Consider the following 20496-nt stretch of genomic DNA (forward strand, 5'->3'; position numbering starts at 1 on the left):
TTTAGTTCCTTCACATTAATGTTTTCCTACTTCTTAATCTGGCCCAGATTTTTCTTCTGTGTATTTTTTTAACCCAATAGAAGCTCCAAACACAAGAAGTTTAAGTTCTAACATTTTAGTTTAGCTATTCCTTCCCTATTCTGCCCATCCCCAGATTTTTTTAAACATGGCATCCTTTGCAGATCACACAAATCTAGAAAGCAAACATATTGTTCTGGAGTTCTGGAGCCCCCACTGCAAGAAGGATGTGGATGTGCTGGAGTGTGTCCAGAGAAGGGTCACTGGGTTGATCAGAGGGCTGGAGCAGCTCTGCTATGGGCACAGACTGAAAGAGTTGGGGCTGTGCAGATTGGAGCAGAGGAGGCTCCCAGGGCACCTTCTGGTGGCCTTGCAGCATCTGAAAGGGGCTACAAAAAAAGCTGGGGAGGGACTTTTCAGGCTGTCAGGGAGTGACAGAACTGGGGGAATGGAGCAAAGCTGGAGGTGGGGAGAGTGAGAGTGCAGGTGAGGAGGAAGTTGTTGAGCAGGAGAGTGGTGAGAGGCTGGAATGGGTTGCCCAGGGAGGTGGTTGAGGCCCCATGGCTGGAGGTGTTTGAGGCCAGGCTGGCTGAGGCTGTGTGCAGCCTGCTCTAGGGTAGGGTGTCCCTGGGCATGGCAGGGGGGTTGGAACTGGCTGCTCCTTGTGGTCCCTTCCAACCCTGCCTGATTCTAGGAGTCCATACTGAAGAGAAGATATGCTCCATGTGTACGTTTGCCACGTTAGATAAAATATTCCATGTTGGTTTAGTCTATGTTAGAGTTTCCTGGGGAATACAAATAGGTACCTGAGCCACAGTTACAGCTCTCAGCCTTTGCTCTGGCATTTTCAGCACTTGATTCTTTCATTTTTGCGATTGTCTTAATGCTATTGTCTTGCTTATAACAACAGTAACCATATTATGATAATCATATCCCCTGTTTAAGCACAGCAAAGCAATAATTTCAGTAATAAAACCAAAGTAAAGCAGTTATTTATAGATGAGGGAAGAAGAAAAGGGCTTCCTCTGGCAAACATGGCAGGAATGACTGCCTTATCAGGAGAATATATTTATCTTAATGGGATTTCTCTGAGGATAAGAGAGCCAATGGCATCCCGGGCTGGATCAGGAGCAGTGTGGGCAGCAGGACAAGGGAGGTTCTTCTGCCCCTGTGCTCAGCACTGCTCAGGCCACACCTTGAGTGCTGTGTCCAGGTCTGGGCTGCTCAATTCAAGAGAGATGTTGAGATACTGGAAGGTGTGACAAAGCTGGTGAGGGGCCTGGAGCACAGCCCTGTGAGGAGAGGCTGAGGGAGCTGGGGGGGTGCAGCCTGGACAAGGGGCTCAAGGGTGACTTCATTGCTGTCTACAACTACCTGAAGGTAGGTGTAGCCAGGTGGGGTTGGGCTCTGCTGCCATGCAACCAGCAGCAGAACAAGGGGACACAGTCTCAAGTTGTTCCAGAGGAGGTTCAGGCTGGATGTTAGGAGGAAGTTGTTGGCAGAGAGAGTGATTGGCATTGGAATGGGCTGCCCAGGGAGGTGGTGGAGTCGCTGCCCCTGGAGGTGTTCAAGAAAAGCCTGGCTGAGGCACTTAGTGCCATGGTCTGGTTGATTGAATAGGGCTGGGTGCTAGGTTGGGCTGGATGAGCTTGGAGGTCCCTTCCAACCTGGCTGATTCTACGATTCTACAATGTGTGCAGATTGCTGCTGTCCAAGATGAAGAACCCAAAATAGTTCTAGGGAAATAGTTTGTGCATTCCACTGAGATAATTGTCTCAAAGGCCCTTCTTAACAAAGGTCTTTCTGAGTGGGGTCCTGCAATCTGTCTCCTACAGTAGTTAGTAGCAGACACTTAGCATCATGCACAGAAGTTCAAGATGAATAATAAAGTGACTACACCTTACCTGAAGATCCTTGACTGCTGGTTTTGGGCAAATTCTATGTTTTTTTCCCTCAAGCAGGCAATAAATGGAATAGGTTTAATTTTAAAAGGATCAGCTTCTCACACATCCAGAATACCACTGCATTTCTCTTGTGTTTAACATGTACAGCCACAGTGCAACAGCAAAAGTAGGACTGCATAGCCTGTGAGCTGGTAATCATTGGAAGAGTTTGATTTTCCCCTTTCCTTTCCTTCCCTTCCGTTCCCATCCCCTTCCCCTTTCCCTTTCCCTTTTCCTATCCCTTTCCTTTTCCCTTCCCTTCCCCCTTCCCCCTCCCCCCTCCTCTCCCACTCCCTCTTCCTTTCCCCCTTCCCCTTCCCCTTCCAATCTCCCTTTCCCTTCCCCTTCCCTTCTAACACTGAGTCATTTATGCTACTTCATTCCTTTAGCATTTCCAGATTTGCAGACCAACACTACCAGTTTCTGAATGGCACAGGACTGCATTAGATTTCTTCAGCTAGAAATTTCAGCATGACAATTATGAACACTTCGTGCTTTGATCCTGGGAATCCTGATTGCCTTTTGAAATGTGTGCTTGTAATTCCACTTACATTTTCCCCCCTTTTGTAAATGTCTTTGCTGTAAAAAACATGCCTTTTATTTTTTTTCATTTTTTAATCTGCTTCAAAGTGCAGGACCTACAAAGCTGGTGAGAGGCCTGGAACACAAGCCAGTCTGACTCCATAGCCCCACTACTCAATCATAGAATCATAGAGTCAAGCAGGTTGGAAGACATCTCCAGGATCATCCAGTCCAACCTAGCACCCAACCAACCAGACCATGGCACTAAGTGCCTCAGCCAGGCTTTGCTTGAACACCTCCAGGCACAGCCACTCCACCACCTCCCTGGGCAGCCCATTCCAATGCCAATCACTCTCTCTGCCAGGAACTTCCTAACGACATCCAGCCTAGACCTGCCCTGGCACAGCTTCAGCCTCTGTCCCCTTCTTCTGTTGCTGGTTGCCTGGCAGCAGAGCCCAACCCCACCTGGCTACAGCCTCCCTGCAGGCAGCTGCAGGCAGCAATCAGCTCTGCCCTGAGCCTCCTCTGCTGCAGGCTGCACCCCCCCAGCTCCCTCAGCCTCTCCTCACAGCGCTGTGCTCCAGGCCCCTCCCCAGATTTATTGCCCTTCTCTGAACACCTTCCACCACCTCAACATCTCTCTTGAATTGAGTAGCTCAGAACTGGACACTGGGGGGAATTGCTTTTTACAGGTATATGAATCCAGTTTCCTTTGATATGAATGTAGCTGCATGCATTGATGTATTTTAACTGCTCATTTTATAAGTAGATGTCTATGCTTCATTTCTGCAGCATGGGTCAGGAAGTGCCATGTATCAGATTTGATCACTGCAATGATTTTGAAGGGTTGCATAGCTACAGTTTTGCTTTTGTTTTACTTTTCATTGAACTGTGTAGGTGGAGTAAAGATCATAATCAAATGCCTACAAGCAAAATAATTTTACCATTCATATGCCTGCCTTTTTGCAGGAGGAATATATAGATTTTGCTCTGTGATTCAGTGGTCTTTCAATCAATGCTCTTGCCCTGGTTTCAGTATCTTTCTTAATCAATTAAAATGATGGGAACATAATTTTCCCCAGTTGCATGAGAATAAAGAGTAAGCCAATCCAATAACCTATATCTGGGGGGGGGGGAGGGGGGGGGGGAAGGGGGAAATGAAGCCACATTAAACTCAGTGGAAGATGCAACTCAATGTGACATATTCTGCTTTTCATAATTTCATCCTGTCTCTGTACTTACTGTTACATTGAATCTTCTCATGAAAAACCAGGATCAATGTACTGCAGAATCATAGAATCAAGCAGGTTGGAAGAGACCTCCAAGATCATCCAGTCCAACCTAGCACCCAGCCCTGTCCAGTCAAACAGACCATGGCACTAAGTGCCTCATCCAGGCTTTGCTTGAACTCCTCCAGGCACAGCCACTCCACCACCTCCCTGGGCAGCCCATTCCAATGCCAATCACTCTCTCTGCCAACAACTTCCTAACAACATCCAGCCTAGACCTCACGTGCAGGCATTTAGAGCCTGTTCCTGGCAAGCTCTCGAGGCAGTGGAGTTCCCAGGCAATTTCAGCATGCAATGAGGCAGCAGCAGCAGCAGCACACCGCGCTACCTGCTCACCCCTTTTTATCCACACAGCCCGAGACTAATGGGGCTTTGGACACAGAGTAGCCAATCAGAATGGCACTTTGCCAAGCCTGACCATGTCAGGTGAAACCAGGGCTTTCGTTTTCATTTCCTGCAATGGCATCCCCCAGCACAGGAGAGGGAGCAGGGAGCAAGTCTGGACAAGCCAGAGTCCTTAGACTCAGTGTCTCCAGGTCCTTTGTCCTCTTTCCTGTGGTTGCTTCTCCCCAGAGCAGAAGTGGGGGGAGAACAGAAAAACATGTCTGGGCAAGCCAGCGCAAGACCATTTTTGGCCTATCAGAGCTATCACAACACATGATAGCTCCTCTTAGCCGTTGAAGCATGACATGCCTGGTCTTTCAGAAGAGAGTTTCTGTGGAATTCTAATGTTGTTTCCTGAGAAATTGCAAGAGTCTAACAGAATGAAGAATGTTACTGAAACAAGAAGTGACATGATCGCCGCAGTAAAGTCTTTGGAATGGCCCTCCCTGTTCCAGTCCAGATAGGTGGAAAGAGGTGGAAATATTGTGACCTGGTGTTTTGTTTTAAGACATTTTATATTGCAATTCTGGTTTGTCTCTTGATTTTTTTAAGTCCCCTGTGCCTATCCCACTGTGTATGTATGTCTGTGACAGTGAGGGTGGCCAATTCCACAATTTTGAAGTGACTGCAAGTAAAGACTTTCATGTTGCAAAAATTCTCACACCCACTTCCACTAACTCCTTCCCAGCAATTAATTCTGCCAGAATGTTCTCTGCACAGAGATTTGTGTTAATCCTTCAATCTCATCACTGCTGCTTCTGAGAGTTTTTCGCCCTCTCTCTGAGAACAGTGGGCGCAGTTGTAACTTCCCACTTTCTCCTCATCGGTCCCTTCTGCCCCAGCAAGCACTTCAGAGGAAGGAAGAGTGAAAGGCATGGAGGTTTTCCTCATTCTGACCAGCTGAGAGGAACAATTGCCAGGGAAGTTTGGGCCTCACCCTTGCTTCAAACCTAAGGAATCTAAGAAGTGCAAGCGTATGGCCAGGGCTTCTGGACCTCAATGTACCACTGGTTTCCTTGCTTTGTTGCACTGGTTGTTGACACTGACTTCTTCTTCTGGATAAATATGTGTACAGTGGCAGTATGAGGTGTTAGAAGGGTAAGGTTTCATAGAATCACAGAATGTCAGGGGCTGGAAGGGACCTCGAAAGATCACTTAGTCCAACCCCCCTGCCAGAGCAGAATCACCAATACCAGATAACATAGGAACATGTCCAGGTGGGTTCTGAATGATCTCCAGAGAGAGAGACTCCACAGCTTCCCTGGGCAGCCTCTTCCAGGGTTCTGTCACCCTCACAGGGAAAAAAAAATCCTCCTCATGTTCAAATGAAACTTCCTGTGCCTCAGCTTCTGCCCATTGCCCCTTGTGCTGGCATTGGGCATCACTGAGCAGAGCCTGGCTCCAGCCTCCTGGCACTCACCCTTTACATATTTATAAGCATGAATGAGGTCACCTCTCAGTTTCCTCTTCTCCAAGCAGCACAGCCCCAGCTCCTTCAGTCTCTCTTTGCAAGAGAGATGTTCCATTCCCTTAATCATCTTCGTGGCTCTGCACTGTATTTGTCCATATCATCCTAGTAACCTGCTTTCTCTTCCACATGGCCAACGGTTAGCCCTCTGCTCTACATTTCTCTCTTAAGACCTCTTACAGTAACTCGGTTTTCTTTCTCACCTTCTGTAGTATCATAGTACTCCCAAGCCTTTTTTGCTCTGGGCATTATTCTCATCACCAGCAATCACCACTGGGGCATCTATGCCCCGTAGCACACATGAGTCTTTGGTCTCTTTGTCTCCATGGAACACTTAGGCAGTCCTGGATGTGCAAGAGAAAAAGGATGTAGCAAAGTAACAGCAGAGGCCGGTGGGCCAGAGAGAGCAGAGGCATGTGTCCTGCAGGGAAGGACATTCGGGGAGGCGTTGGGCTGGAAAAGCACAACTGCCAGCATGTGCTTACCGAACTGGTGAGTGCTATGCACAATGGACAGGTACGTGTCCAGCTTGTTTAGTCCCAGCAAAGTCCCTCAGAGCGGGGAGAGACGCGGGCAGCCTATGTTACGCCTGTTCCTCGCTCGAACGTCTGTCTTTGACAAGAACTACGGCAGCCTTTTCAAAGAGAAGGTGCAGCGCGCTCCGGGAACGCACCGAGCGCATCGCACTCGCCCAGTGCCCTGCCCGAGGGAGCAGCTCCAGAGGGAGATCTCCCAGCCCGGCTCCCTCTCCCGCCGGGCGGTGCCGTGGCGCACCGCGGGCAGGCTGCCCCTCCGCGGCGGCCCCTCGGGGAGCGGCGCACGGCGCCGGCCTCGCCCCGCTGCCGCCGCTGGAAGAGGCAGCTGCGGAAGGGCCGAACCCTGCCGGGGACGACGAGGTCTCCCAGCCGCACGCTGACAGATGCGGTGGGAAGGGGGAGCGGGCAGGTGGCCCTCCCCTCGGGCGGCGCGGGATCTGCGGCTTCTCCCACGGCCACCCGCGGAGGAGCCTCCCGCGACTGCCGCTCTTGGGCTGCTTGCTCTGGGCCGCTGCCCGCTCTCCTTCGCGGCAGGGAGGAGCGAGCCTCCCGCCCCCGCCTCCGGAGGAGCAGTGCAAGGCATGTGCGTGCTGGGTGGCGCCTTCAGAGGCGCACCGAGGCACGGGCTGGCTACGCGGCGCCCGCGGCCGCCCGCTGCACCATGCCGCTGCCGCTGCCGCCGCGGCGGCTCCTCCTCTCCGCCTCCCGCGCGGGAGCGCGCCCCGCTCCACTCCCCGGCTGCCTCCTGCAGCAGCGGCCGCGCTGAGGGAGTTGCGCCAGCGCTGCCCAATGTGGCAAGAGGCGATGATGATGAGGAGGAGACGTCGCTACCTGCTGGAGCGGGCAGAGCAGGAGGGCGGCGGCGGGGCGAACGGCGAGCAATCCCGTTCCCGGGACTGGCTGTACGAGTCCTACTACTGCATGAGCCAGCAGCACCCGCTTATCGTCTTCCTGCTCCTCATCGTGATGGGCGCCTGCCTGGCCTTGCTCGTCGTCTTCTTCGCCTCCGGGCTGGTAAGAAACGCCTTCCCGGTCTGGGACCCATGCCACCCATCATCCCCGCTCCCGCCGCCCGGCATCCCCGTTCTCGCCTCCCGGTCGTCATCTCCGCACCCGGCGCCTTCAGCCGAGCCGGGCGGGGCGGACCGGGACGGGACGGGGCGGGCGAGAGCCGGTGCTGCTGCTGCGGAGGAAAGTTGATGGCGGGAGGTGCCGGGGCGGTGGCGGGCAGCGGCTGCGGGACCCGGGGATCCCCGGCCTAAACTTTGCCGCCCGATGTTCGAGGCGACGCTGGCACGGCAGCATCGCGGCCGATGGGGCGAAAACTGAGTCAACAACGGTATGGAGTTTAATTCACTTAATTCATTGGCTCCGCTCCCTTTCGGCTGGCAGCTTGGCTGCGCTGGCCCTTTTAATGGCAGGGTTTAAATCGCCGCACTAAAATGCGGTCCCTAGCAGTATCTGAAGTAACATTTTTACGGCAAGTGGGCAGGGGCCGTTCCCTGCCTGCCGCCGTCCCCCGCCCGCCCCTTCTAGCATTTTGCAGCGTTTGACCCATTTTCTCCGGAAGGCTTTTGGGGGAGCGCAGCCTTCGTTTTTAAGGGAGCTGAAGTTTGGCCGGTCGGGTACCTTTTTCTGCATGTCCAGTGCGGGACTTCCAGCCTCTGGGAAGAAAAATCGGAGATGACAGCCTGTATCAGTCCATTTCGCCCAGAAATCCCTGGCGTTTTGCCTTTGCATTGAACGAGAAGCGAAAAAAAGCTGCAGAGGGCACTCAAATTCCTGCTCCTAACAGAGTTTTCCTGGTGTTAATGATTACAAGCAGGCTTGTTGCGTGGCTGCATAATGCTGAAGAATAGCCATTTGAGTGGTCCAGACGTTTTTATATGTGGGGGTAATATATGTGTAGTGGTCTTCTTGGAAAGCATAATGTTTATGGACTTAGGGATCTCTAAGAGTGAGGATGAGAAGGTTAGCATCATCTCATGGATTTTCTTCTATCACAGTATCACCAAGGTTGGAAGAGACCTCACAGATCATCAAGTCCAACCCTTTACCACAGAGCTTAAGGCTAGACCATGGCACCAAGTGCCACGTCCAGTCCTGCCTTGAACAGCCCCAGGGACGGCGACTCCACCACCTCCCCGGGCAGCCCATTCCAGTGTCCAATGACTCTCTCAGGGAAGAACTTTCTCCTCACCTCCAGCCTAAATTTCCCCTGGCACAGCCTGAGGCTGTGTCCTCTTCTTCTGGTGCTGGCCACCTGAGAGAAGAGAGCAACCTCCTCCTGGCCACAACCACCCTTCGGGTAGTTGTAGACAGCAATAAGGTCTGCCCTGAGCCTCCTCTTCTCCAGGCTAACCAATCCCAGCTCCCTCAGCCTCTCCTCGTAGGGCTAGAAGCACTGCGTGTAACAGTGTTTGCTTAGACAAGTGGAGAATCTTCATTGACTGCTTGTTATGACCAAACTTTTGTCTTGAAAGCACAGGAACTGCCTGCAGGATTAGTTAGGATTCTGTGACAGTTTGTTTCATTTTGGTATTTGCATTAATTATTTGTTGAGCTTCTTGTTTCAAGTGCCACTCTTACTGGGTCTGGAAGCGGCGTAAAGGTGCGAATGAAAGGCCAGTAATGGTGGTGCCTCATAGTTCAGCTGTTTAGTGCCTGCATCATTTAGTTCTTGAGCTCTGTGTCCAAAACACAAGTTTCTTACCTTAGTCTGATGTGTTAACTCAGATACTTGTCTGTCAAGGCCAAAGAGACCAGTGAATCATAGAATCATAGAGTCAAGCAGGTTGGAAGAGACCTCCAAGATCATCCAGCCCAACCTAGCACTCAGCCCTAGCCAATCAACCAGACCATGGCACTAAGTGCCTCAGCCAGGCTTTGCTTCAACACCTCCAGGGATGGTGTCTCCAGCACCGTCCTGGGCAGCCCATTCCAATGCCAATCACTCTCTCTGTGAAGAATTTCCTCCTAACATCCAGCCTGAACCTCCTCTGGGACAACTTGAGACTGTGTCCCCTTATTCTGCTGCTGGTTGCCTGGGAGAAGAGACCAACCCCACCTGGCTACACCTACCTTCAGGTAGTTGTAGACAGCAGTGAAGTCACCCTTGAGCCTCTCGTCCAGGCTGCACCCCCAGCTCCCTCAGCCTCTCCTCACAGGGCTGTGCTCCAGGCCCCTCCCCAGCTTTGTTGCCCTTCTTTGGACACCTTCCAGTATCTCAACATCTCTCTTGAATTGAGGAGCCCAGTGATGGAAGTGCAATTCCATTTAGATAGTAAGGCTGACACATAGTTAGGAGTGAAAACGTACACAACACATGCCTACACTCAAGAGGGCAGAACTTGGGCTCAACAGTGTTTAGCACTAAATTTCATACTTTTCTACCATGCTACAATCTATTGCTTGCTTACAAGTTGCATATGCTAATTTTTGTAGTCCCATTTCTTGAGGTCAGTCATTCAGGATAACAGTGGAGGCATAATACTGGACCCAGGGCTGGCAAAAGTTACAAACCCAAAGTTTGTAAGCTGGCCAAATCTTGCCAGGTGTTGCCAATTCAGAATGAGTGACTTCTAAGTTCAGTCTGCATTTGAAATTCCAGACATACCAGGAAAGGGAAAAAAAAACCCTTGCATTTAAAACCTTTTTCCTGAGCCTTTATCTTCCTGTGGCTAACAACTGGACGTGGAAGTGGAGAGAGACTTGGGTTTCATCCTTAAAGTTCCCAGTGACTTCAGGCAGAGACAAAGCTTGCCTATACGGACTTCCAGCCACAGGATGTTGGACAGAGTCCTTTGGAGCTGTGCCCAGAGTTTCACCTAAAAGCGTCTAACTGTAGCATAGCTCTGCTTGTGTTTGTGATGAAAATATTCCTGAAGCTTTAGATCTGTTTGTCCCACATTTGAAGAAAGAATATTCTTTTCACATAGCTGTGGAATCTTAGCTGTGTTTTTTTGTGCCTTGTGATACAATAAAAAGGGCATGCAGTCAGGAATGTCTGAGCCACGAGAGCCAATATTAATATCCTCGTCTTTATTCTGCACACCTAGTTTGCATGTGGTTATTTTGGCAGACGTAGTTCTGTAGAGGAGGTGCAGTGGAAGTGAAGTGGGATAGTTCTGTGGAAATCTCTGCTGTGTGTTTAAAGTTAAAAGGAAATCTTTCTCAACAGTTGTTTCCTTTAGATTTCGTCCCAAGCAATTATGATTTTACTGAAAATTACTTCAGGCTGTTACAGAAACAGAATTCTAGAATGACTCACAGAATCACAGAATGTTAGAGGTTGGAAGGGACCTCCGGAGATAGCAACAACAATGCCAAGCAGTGCTACAGGCTGGGCACAGAGTGGCTGCAGAGCAGCCAGGCAGAAAGGGACTGCTGGATCGTAGCTGAAGATGAGCCAGCAGTGTGCTCAGGTGGCCAGGAGAGCCAGTGGCATCCTGGCCTGCATCAGGAACAGTGTGGCCAGTAGGCAAAGTGGCCAGTAGGACAAGGGGGGTTGTTCTGCCCCTGTACTCAGCACTGGTCAGGCCACACCTTGAGTGCTTTGTCCAGTTCTGGGCTCCTCAGTTGAAGAGAGATGTTGAGATACTGGAACATGGCCAGAGAAAGGCAATGGAGCTGGGGAGGGGCCTGGAGCACAGCCCTATGAGGAGAGGCTGAGGGAGCTGGGGGGGTGCAGCCTGCAGCAGAGGAGGCTCAGGGCAGAGCTCATTGCTGTCTACAACTACCTGAAGGGAGGTTGTAGCCAGGTGAGGTTGGGCTCTTCTGCCAGGCAAGCAGCAACAGAATAAGGGGACACAGCCTCAAGTTGTGCCAGGGGAGGTCTAGGCTGGATGTCAGGAGGAAGATCCTGGCAGAGAGAGTGATTGGCATTGGAATGGGCTGCCCAGGGAGGTGGTGGAGTCACCATCCTTGGAGGTGTTGAAGCCAAGCCTGGATGAGGCACTTAGTGTCATGGTCTGGCTGATTGGCTAGGGCTGGGTGCTAGGTTGGACTGGATGATCTTGGAGGTCTCTTCCAACCTGTTTGATTCTATGATTTTAAGACAGGATGAGGCACTTAGTGCCATGGTCTGGTTGACTGGACAGGGCTGGGTGCTAGGTTGGACTGGCTGATCTTGGAGGTCTCTTCCAACCTGGTTAATTCTATGATTCTATGACTGTATGATTTTATGATTGAATTAAACCCCCTTGCTAAAAGGAGGATCATAGGAATGCATCCAGGCAGGTCTTGGATGTCTCCAGAGAAGGGGAGAGGACTCTCTGTGACGCTGAATTTGTATTTGTCCCTTGGACTTCAAAGAATATCTTAGGATGTGAAATAGAGGACTAGACATTGTTAAGGAAAGACATTCATGAAGCATGAACCATTTAAGTTCTAGGCTTTCCTAGAAAAAACAAGGCTGAAACCAAGGGAAGTGAGAGACTTTCCTTGATTGTAATTTTTTATTTGGTTGTTAAAATATATCACTGTGATGTCTGACTTGCCTCTTTGGTTTTGGCAAGTGTTCTCAAGTACAGCCAAACATACAGGGATGTATTCCACTTACTCAGCTGTTTCAGTCTGTCAGAATACAAGCTGCAGCCTCCCTGGTTTCAGATGAAAGAATTGCAGAGTTACAGTAAACAAGATTGCTTGTAAAGTGTGCCTGGGTCTGATCACTTCACTTTCAGACAATATTGCAAGTGAGGGAGGTTTCTTGGGGGGTTTTGCTTTTGTTTGTTTCAAAAGCTGTTGTGATCTTGACCTTTGGAATGAAGCTCTGTCTCCTCAACACCAGATATAAGGCCCTTAGAGTCTGCTTGAAAGATGATTGTTCACAGCTTGGAGTTTAAAATAATGTGGTCATAGTATCAGCCTTTGAATTGCCTGTGTCAGAGTATCCTCTGTTATTTCTCTCTACCTGGGTGAACTGAATACTTGCAAAATGAGATCAGTTGTCCATGTTCAGCTGTTGTTAAAATCGATAGAGAGTAAATTATTTTCCCTGACCTGTCAAAGAATCATAGAATAGAATCATAGAATCAGTCAGGGTTGGAAGGACCACAAGGAGCAGCCAGTCCCAACCCCCTGCCATGCCCAGGGACACCCTACCCTAGAGCAGGCTGCACACAGCCTCAGCCAGCCTGGCCTCAAACACCTCCAGCCATGGGGCCTCAACCCCCTCCCTGGGCAACCCCTGCCAGCCTCTCACCACTCTCCTGCTGAAGAACTTCCCTCTCACCTCCAGTCTGAATCTACCCACCTCCAGCTTTGCTCCATAAGCCTTCCGGTGCTTAGAAGTGCCAGAGGTCAGCTTCATTTTCTCTCTGGTTATTGTCATGTTCTTTCAATATATGTAGGATGAACTCTTTTTCAGTGTATGTTATGAGCACATTTCAACTTCCCCATATGTTATGAGCACATTTCAACTTCCCCATCTCTCCCTTTTAATGCTAAACACTAAAGACCACTTTAGTATCTAAAACAGTTTTGTCTCTGGCCAAAGTGTATGACTGTGATCTGTGGGAGGAAAAGAATTGCCATATAAAGTAGAATTAGAATGTAAAACGTGAGTGCATCTGAACTGTCTGCAGCCATGGTGCTTTGTTTCTGAAGTGGTTAAACAAACCTCTGGCTGAAGACAAGGATGATGACCAAATGGTACAGTTTATTGGAGGGCCATAACCCTTCTTTATCCATGCATTTTCTAGGCATAAAGAATGCTCATTCCATACACACATTGCAGAGATACCAGAATGTTTCAGAGCTTGTGGTAGGAGTCTGTCAAAATCTCTGTCCCTTTTCCTCAGAATTCAGCATTTCTCAAGCTGTGCTGCTCAGTGCATGTGGGTTTTGTTTTGGACTCGCCCGTGCTCCTTCTGAAAAAGCTGTAAGACTGCAATTCAGAGTTTAACTCTTGTTTGCAGCCCTTATCTGTCTTCCAGGTCCTTGGTGCTTCGTGTGACCTTGTGATGTGCTCTTCAGATGTGATTGTTGATGTGGAGCTGCATGCTTTTTGATGGTATTGTTGCCCAAGTGGAGCATGTGTTGCGTGAAAACTGCTTCTACAGTGTGGCATTCTGATGCCTTCACTCTTAAAAAGAGCGATGTAAATTGAAGTAGGATGCTAGATTTTGGGGTGGGATGCTAAATTTTGGGATAAATTGAAGTAGGATGCTAAATTTTGGGGTGGGATGCTAAATTTTGGGGGAAGATGCTAAATTGGGGTGAGATATAAAATGGAGCTAAGATGCTAAATTTTGGGGTAAGATATCAAACGGAGATAAGATGCTAAATTTTGGGGTGGGGTGCTAAATTTTGGGGGAAGATGCCAGATTTTGGGATAAATTGAAGTAGGATGCTAAATTTTGGGGTAAGATGCTAAATTGGGGTGAGATAAAATGGAGCTAAGATGCTAAATTTTGGGGTACGATAGAAAATGGAGACAAGATGCTAAATTTTGGGGTGGGATGCTAAATTTTGGGGTAAGATGCTAAATTGGGGTAAGATACAAAATGGAGATAAGATGCTAAATGTTGTGGTGGGATGCTAAATTTTGGGGTAGGATGCTAAATTTTGGGGTAAGATACACAATGGAGATAAGATGCTGAATTTTGGGGTGGAATGCTAAATTTTGGGGTGAGATATAAAATGGAGATAAGATGTAAATTGAAGTAGGATGCTAAATTTTGGGGTAAGATATCAAATGGAGAGAAGATGCTGAATTTTGGGGTGGGATACTAAATTTTTGGGTGAGATATAAACTGGAGGCAAGATGTAAATTGAGGCGAGATGCTAAATTTTGGGGCGAGATGCTAAACTGATGTAAGATGTGTCCCTGCTGCTCAGGCAAGTTGTGGACTCTTCTCTGAAGGCTTTCAGGATCTGCCTGGATGCATTCCTGTGCTGACTAATCTGGGTGGTCCTGCTTTTGGCAGAGGGGTTGGACTTGATGATCTCTGGAGGTCCCTTCCAACCTCTAACATTCTGTGATTTGGTAGCTTAGGTGATTAGGTGTCTGCATAAAGGCATCTGCTGCATGCCTCATCAGTACTCTGAATCTGAAAAATTCATCTATCCATTCCAAAAGGTCATTAAACTTATGTGGTGGTGATGTTACATCCTCATTCGCAAGATGCTCTGTTATAGCTGCACAGAATAAGCGTGGACTCATAGAATCAAGCAGGTTGGAAGAGACCTCCAAGCTCATCCAGTCCAACCTAGCAGCCAGCCCTAGCCAGTCAACCAGACCATGGCCCTAAGTGCCTCAGCCAGGCTTTGCTTGAACACCTCCAGGCACAGCAACTCCACCACCTCCCTGGGCAGCCCATCCCAATGCTAATCACTCTCTCTGCCAACAACTTCCTCCTGACATCCAGCCTAGACCTGCCCTGGCACAACTTGAGACTGTGTCCCCTGTTCTGTTGCTGGTTGCCTGGCAGAAGAGACCAACCCCACCTGGCTACAGCCTCTCTTCAGGTAGTTGTAGACAGCAATGAGCTCTGCCCTGAGCCTCCTCTTCTGCAGGCTGCATACCCCCAGCTCCTTCACCCTCTCCTCATAGGGCTGTGCTCCAGGCTCCTCCCCAGCCTTGGTCCCCTTCTGTGGCCATGTTCTGGTGTCTCAACATCTCTCTTGAATTGAGCAGCCCAGAACTGGACACAGTACTCAAGGAGTGGCCTGAGCAGTGCTGAGTCCAGGGGCAGAAGAACCTCCCTTGTCCTACTGGCCACTTTGTTCCTGATCCAGGCCAGGATGCCATTGGCTCTGCTGCCCACCTGGGCACACTGCTGGCTTGTGTTTAGCTACTATCTACCCAGGTTCTTCCAGCTGTAGTTGTTGTTTCACAGCTATAGTTGCTGGCTATGTGATGCAGTCATAGGATATTGCTGTTCCTGCCAAATGTTCCTTCCAATAGTATCTTTAGTTGTCTGAGCATAACTTTTGTAGCCAGTATTGCCTTTTTAGTGGGAGGGCTGCAAAGGTTGCTGTATCTTCCAGTCTGAATCAGGAGCTGCCTAGCTTTGTGCCTGCTGTCATTCCTCACTGACTACATCAGTCTGGGCCTTTTCTTGTTTCATTTCCTAATGACAGTCACAGTACATCTGTGGTTACTTCTAATGCTACTAAGAGCTTGTCTCATTTGCCACTCCCTAGCAAGATTGGAAATTGAGAACCATCACGATAATGAGGTGCCAGTGACAACCTCACTTTGCATGCTTCTGTTTCATTTCTGTTATGCACATTGAACAACTTGAATGATGACTAAGAACTGAACAGACCTATAGGTACATGTGCATTGGAAAAAAGCTCAGCCATATTTGATGTCACCAATTGTGACTCAAAAGTGGAGATCCACAACTCCTAACCACTGCAGCTGACAAAAAGACAAATAACATGAACTGGAGCTGCTGCTTACCGAGGCGCAGTGGAAAGGAGACAGATGATGGATTGAGCTGCCGTTGTCTGAGGTCTTTATCAACTTCAAGCAAGGTATCTGGATTCACAAGTATGTGTTTGCAGCTGCACAGTGGATCTGCTGAGGATCTGTGAATGCCTCTCTGCTTATCTTGCTTAAAATGTCAAAGATCTGTTTCAAATACCTTGTTGTGGAAGATTCCAGGTTGCACCATGCATCGCTCCAGTCTGATGGTGGCATGGATGTTTAATGCAGGTAGAAGTGCTCTGCAGCTGGGTGTGTGAGCATCATGGCAACAAAGTACAACCCAACACTTGTAGTGTCTGCAGCTCAGCCAAGCTGCCATCCCAGACAGGCCAGTTGTTGTCACGGTGGCTTCTGCATATTGCACAAGTAACTGAGCCAGCTCAAGCCTTCTTGATATGTGATGGGAAAATGCCAACAGATTAAACTTCCATTTTGGAGAATTTGGATCCCAAAATAAGTGAATCAGCACAGTTCTGCCCCTTTCCCCTACCTCCTTTTTTTTTTTTCTCTGGGCATCACCCCTGATCTGATTGAAAAAACCAAAAACCCTACATGCACTCATTTACCTTTCCAGGTCTTTTATATTTCTATCTCCAAATACTGAACCTTACTCAGATGATGCTGAAAGTTCAAGGGACTATTGCACCATCTGTGCAAAGGAATGTGAGGCTGTTTCTGCACTTACTATCCCAGCTGTCTGTTTCTCTGACCTGTATAAAACCATTTTCTACATCTCTTGTCCCTAACCAGAATTCTTGGTCTTAGTGGTGCCTGTGTGATAGAAAGGTCCTTTGCTGTTCCTGCTGAGAACCTCTTTCAGGCTTGTATGTTGGAGAAGCAGAGGAAGCAGCACCTGTTAGCACTGTCCTGTCAGCCTTGCCCTCAGGTCTTTTGTCTGAGCATCCACTTCTTTCACTATCCCTGATCCCAGTTTGAAGTTCATGTAACCTGGAAGATGTACTCTAGACTACTGGAGCAGTGGCTTCTGGTTGCATATTTAGAGCATCCTCCAAAAGATGTGCTCTGGTTCAGATGTGTTTCTGTTATAGCTTTAGGTGCAAACAGTCTTGTGTTTGCTCATTATAATGATGGTGCCATGAGATCTGATGTGGATTGATGGCTTTCCAGAGCCACTCACTGGAGTTTTCCAAGGTAGTCAGAACTTGTCTTGTCCATCTGCCTCCTTAGTGTGCTGTGGGACCTCTTAAAGACTCTAAATGCTATGGCACACACAGTGAACTTGTCCACAGCCTGTATAAATGAGATTGCTCTCCTTCCATTCCAGGTAACATTCCCTCATCCATGTCTCCAGTTTGCTAGTACTTTGATACTAGGAAGACTGGATTCCCCCAGCTCCATTTCCAGCAGGACTGAATTCAGGCTGAAGCCTTAGATACCTAATTTCTCCTCAGAGGTGTGTTGGGAAGACAGATGCTCTTTGATCCTGGCTCAGGATCCTGCTTGATATAGAGTCCTGCTCTTATAGAGTCATAGAATGATTTAAGTTGGAAAAGACCCTTAAGATCATTGAGTCCAGCCTAACACTGCTAAGTCTGCCACTGGGCTGGATGTTAAGGGGAAGTTGTTGCCAGAGAGAGTGATTGGCATTGGAATGGGCTGCCCAGGGAGGTGGTGGAGTCACCATCCCTGGAGGTGTTGAAGAAAAGCCTGGATGAGGCACTTAGTGCCATGGTCTAGTTGACTGGCTAGGGCTGGGTGCTAGGTTGGACTGGATGATCTTGAAGGTCTCTTCCAACCTTGTTGATCCTGTGATTCTGTGATAAACCTTGTCCCTGTGTGGTCCATCTACTCATCTTTTAAATACCTCCAGGCGTGGTGACTCAACCTCTTCCTTGGTGAATCTGTTCCAGTGCTTGATAACCTTTTGGTGACGAAGATTTTCCTAAGACCCAGTGTAAACCTACCCTTTCACAACTTGAGTGCATTTCCTCTTCTCCTGTCGCTTATTGCTTGGGAAAAGACACATCCCCCACCTTGCTGCAGCCTCCTTTTGGGCACTTGTAGAGAGCTAGAGTATTTCCCTCCGCTTGCCTGAGTCTAGTTTGGGTGATTTCATAAGGATGAGGGGACAGGTAACACTCAAACCATCACAACCAAGAAACCTAGGAGAGTGTGCAAAGTGTCCTTAGGGGAGTAAAGCTTAAGAATGTTTTTTGCAGTAATAGCTGTGTTTGGTAAGTAACTGCAAAACCTTGCATAGAACTTGAAAAGTAATTACAGAGTGAAAGGAGTGACTCTTCAGTATTAAAACTGTTTTTCATGCTTCCTTATTATGCTACTATGTTAAATCTGTTAAATATTCTTGCAAAATGTTGTTCTTTAAAGACTCATCAGAGGAAGTGCAATCTAACCTTTTTTCTTCATTAAACAGACCTTTAAATGAACACTTTTCCCTCCTGGGCTGAAACTCATGTGCTGCTGGTTCAAATTTGTGATATTTAAACTTAAACAATATCCTTCTTGATTTTTTTTTCTTGATTCCAAGTTATTATATCAGGCTGCCCAGGGAGGTGGTGGAGTCACCATCCCTGCAGGTGTTGAAGAAAAGCCTGGATGAGGCACTTAGTGCCATGGTCTGGTTGATTGGCCAGGGCTGGGTGCTAGGTTGGCCTGGCTGATCTTGGAGGTCTCTTCCAACCTGCTTGATTCTATGATTCTATGGCTGGGTGGTAGGTTGGACTGGCTGATCTTGGAGGTCTCTTCCAACCTGCTTAATTCTATGATTCTAAGGTGAGGGAAAGCCACCTTTGAGCCTTGACTTAAAAATGACAGCCAAAACATCCAACTGTCAGTATTAAATAGCTCAGAGAATCGAGTGATGCTTTAGTATTCCTGACATCCATGGGAATATATGGGTACAGGGAAAGCCTCAATTCCACTTCTGATATGTGTTATAGTGCAGTTAATCTGAAAACCATGTCTTTGAGTAGAATCATAGAATCACAGAATCAAGCAGGTTGGAAGAGACCTCCAAGATCATCCAGTCCAACCTAGCACCCAGCCCTAGCCAGTCAACTGGACCATGGCATTAAGTGCCCCATCCAGGCTTTCCTTCGACACCTCCAGGGATGGTGACTCCACCACCTCCCTGGGCAACCCATTCCAATGCCAATCACTCTCTCTGACAACAACTTCCTCCTAACATCCGGCCTAGACCTGCCCTGGCACAGCTTGAGACTGTTGCTGGTTGCCTGAAGTGCTGTGCTGTATTATCCATGTTTAACCAGTAATGGCATATTTTGAATATATTTAACTACAAAACACACTTTTTTTTTTAGCTGTTTTACTGAATTTATCTTAATGTATCCATATTTTGGGATGTTGCATCAATAGCATTTGTGTTTATTGGAGAGTTTCTGTAAGGTTATTGTGATGATAAGAAGAGGATTTTGAGAACATGACTAAAATGAGCTAAACAAAGTTATTAAGGCAGGTTTTGGGAGAGGACTTTGGAACCAATACATGCAGAATAAAGCATGCAAGAAGGTTATGTTGCTCACTACATTTACATTAAAAATAATCTAAATGGTATGAGTAGGTGCTAATTAGCTCTGGAGCCTGAAATAATTTGTTTCATCAAAATCCAAGCTCATGTTCACTTTGCTGCGCATTGTCTTAGCCCTCTTCTAAAGGGAGCACTTCAGGGAGCAGAATGTAATTAACTGCTGTTGCTCTCTGGGATGTGCTTGTGTCTTTGAGTAAGGCAATTTAATAAGTGCACCAGCTGAGTGTTGGAGCCTGAGTAGCAGGGTTGGACCATCCTGCTTTTCATAGATTGTTAAATGTCTTAAACTAGAGCTACTTTTGATGATTGCCAGCCCGAGAGAAGATTCATCCAGGTGATGACTGAAAGGCATGACCTACCTGCCCATGTGCCATGACCCAACGGTGGGCCCTCTGAGTGCTGGCTTGTTAAACAAATAGTTTTATTCACTGGCACATTTTAGATGATGTACTTAATAAGAGGAGAAGAAGATACAAATCAAGGAAAATAGAGCGAGGGAGAAAACTCAGCAAAAGAGGTTCCAGCTCAACACAAAGGGGAACTTCTTCACTGTAAGCATCCCAGAGCACTGGCACAGGCTGCCCAGAGAGGCTGTGGAGTCTCCTTCTCTGGAGCCTTTCAGGGCCTGTCTGGATGTGTTCCTGTGTGATCTGTGTTAGATAGGATTGTCCTGCTCTGGCAGGGGGGTTGGACTCAATGATCTCTTTGGGTCCCTTCCAGCCCCTAGCATCCTGTGAGCCTGTGAACTGCTGATACAGGACATGAGGCCATATAAAGAAATAGGAAAAGATGCTCAGTGTTCAAGCTGGGTACATGGGATTTGCAAACAGCACATTTATGTACAGAAAATATATAAGCACACATGTCCTGATTCTGCTAATTGAGTTTTTGGCAGGGGTAGTTGTCTGTCCTCTATTTCATGGTGTATGATAAAGTAGGAATGGTCACAGGCTGTTGGTATTCCCTAGCTACACATGAAGGCAGCTCAAGTGGAGGTTCTTCCCTGTTCTGAGATGGACACTACATTTAAACATCAAAAGAGCTGTAGCAAAGGACACTTGTACTTCATGTGGAGAAGAGAAGCCTGCCTTAACATGATACTTCAGCAGCAAGACTGTGCTGCAGCTTTGCCTATTCTTAGGAACCTGTATTTTCCCAGCTCTTTTGTGTTCCTTTGGAAGTGGTGGTGGTAGGAGCAGAGTTGTTTACGGTGTTCGTCATGCACTGGAGGGGCATCATGATGTTCTAGCTCATTTATTCTTCTTGCTGTTCTGCATTTCGGGTTGGTTTTGCATTGCTGGTGAGCCCCAAAGGGATGTTGTCTTCTGCCTGTGTTAAACAGCAAACAGCTCAATCTCTTAGGTGTTAGTA

General features: G+C 48.1%; 1 protein-coding gene across 1 annotated transcript in view; it reads left to right on the top strand.

Moving 5' to 3' along the window:
• The first annotated feature begins 6778 nt into the window (after positions 1 to 6778).
• ADCY2 (adenylate cyclase 2) overlaps positions 6779 to 20496 on the top strand; it is a 126701-nt gene continuing 112983 nt past the window's right edge. Inside the window, exon 1 of the mRNA XM_064161222.1 lies at positions 6779 to 7174. Coding sequence (XP_064017292.1) covers positions 6950 to 7174 — 225 coding nt within the window. The 5' untranslated portion in view covers positions 6779 to 6949. The remainder of the gene's footprint in view (positions 7175 to 20496) is intronic.

This window comes from Pogoniulus pusillus, chromosome 21 (genome assembly GCF_015220805.1).
Source record: "Pogoniulus pusillus isolate bPogPus1 chromosome 21, bPogPus1.pri, whole genome shotgun sequence".
NCBI classification, from domain to species: domain Eukaryota; kingdom Metazoa; phylum Chordata; class Aves; order Piciformes; family Lybiidae; genus Pogoniulus; species Pogoniulus pusillus.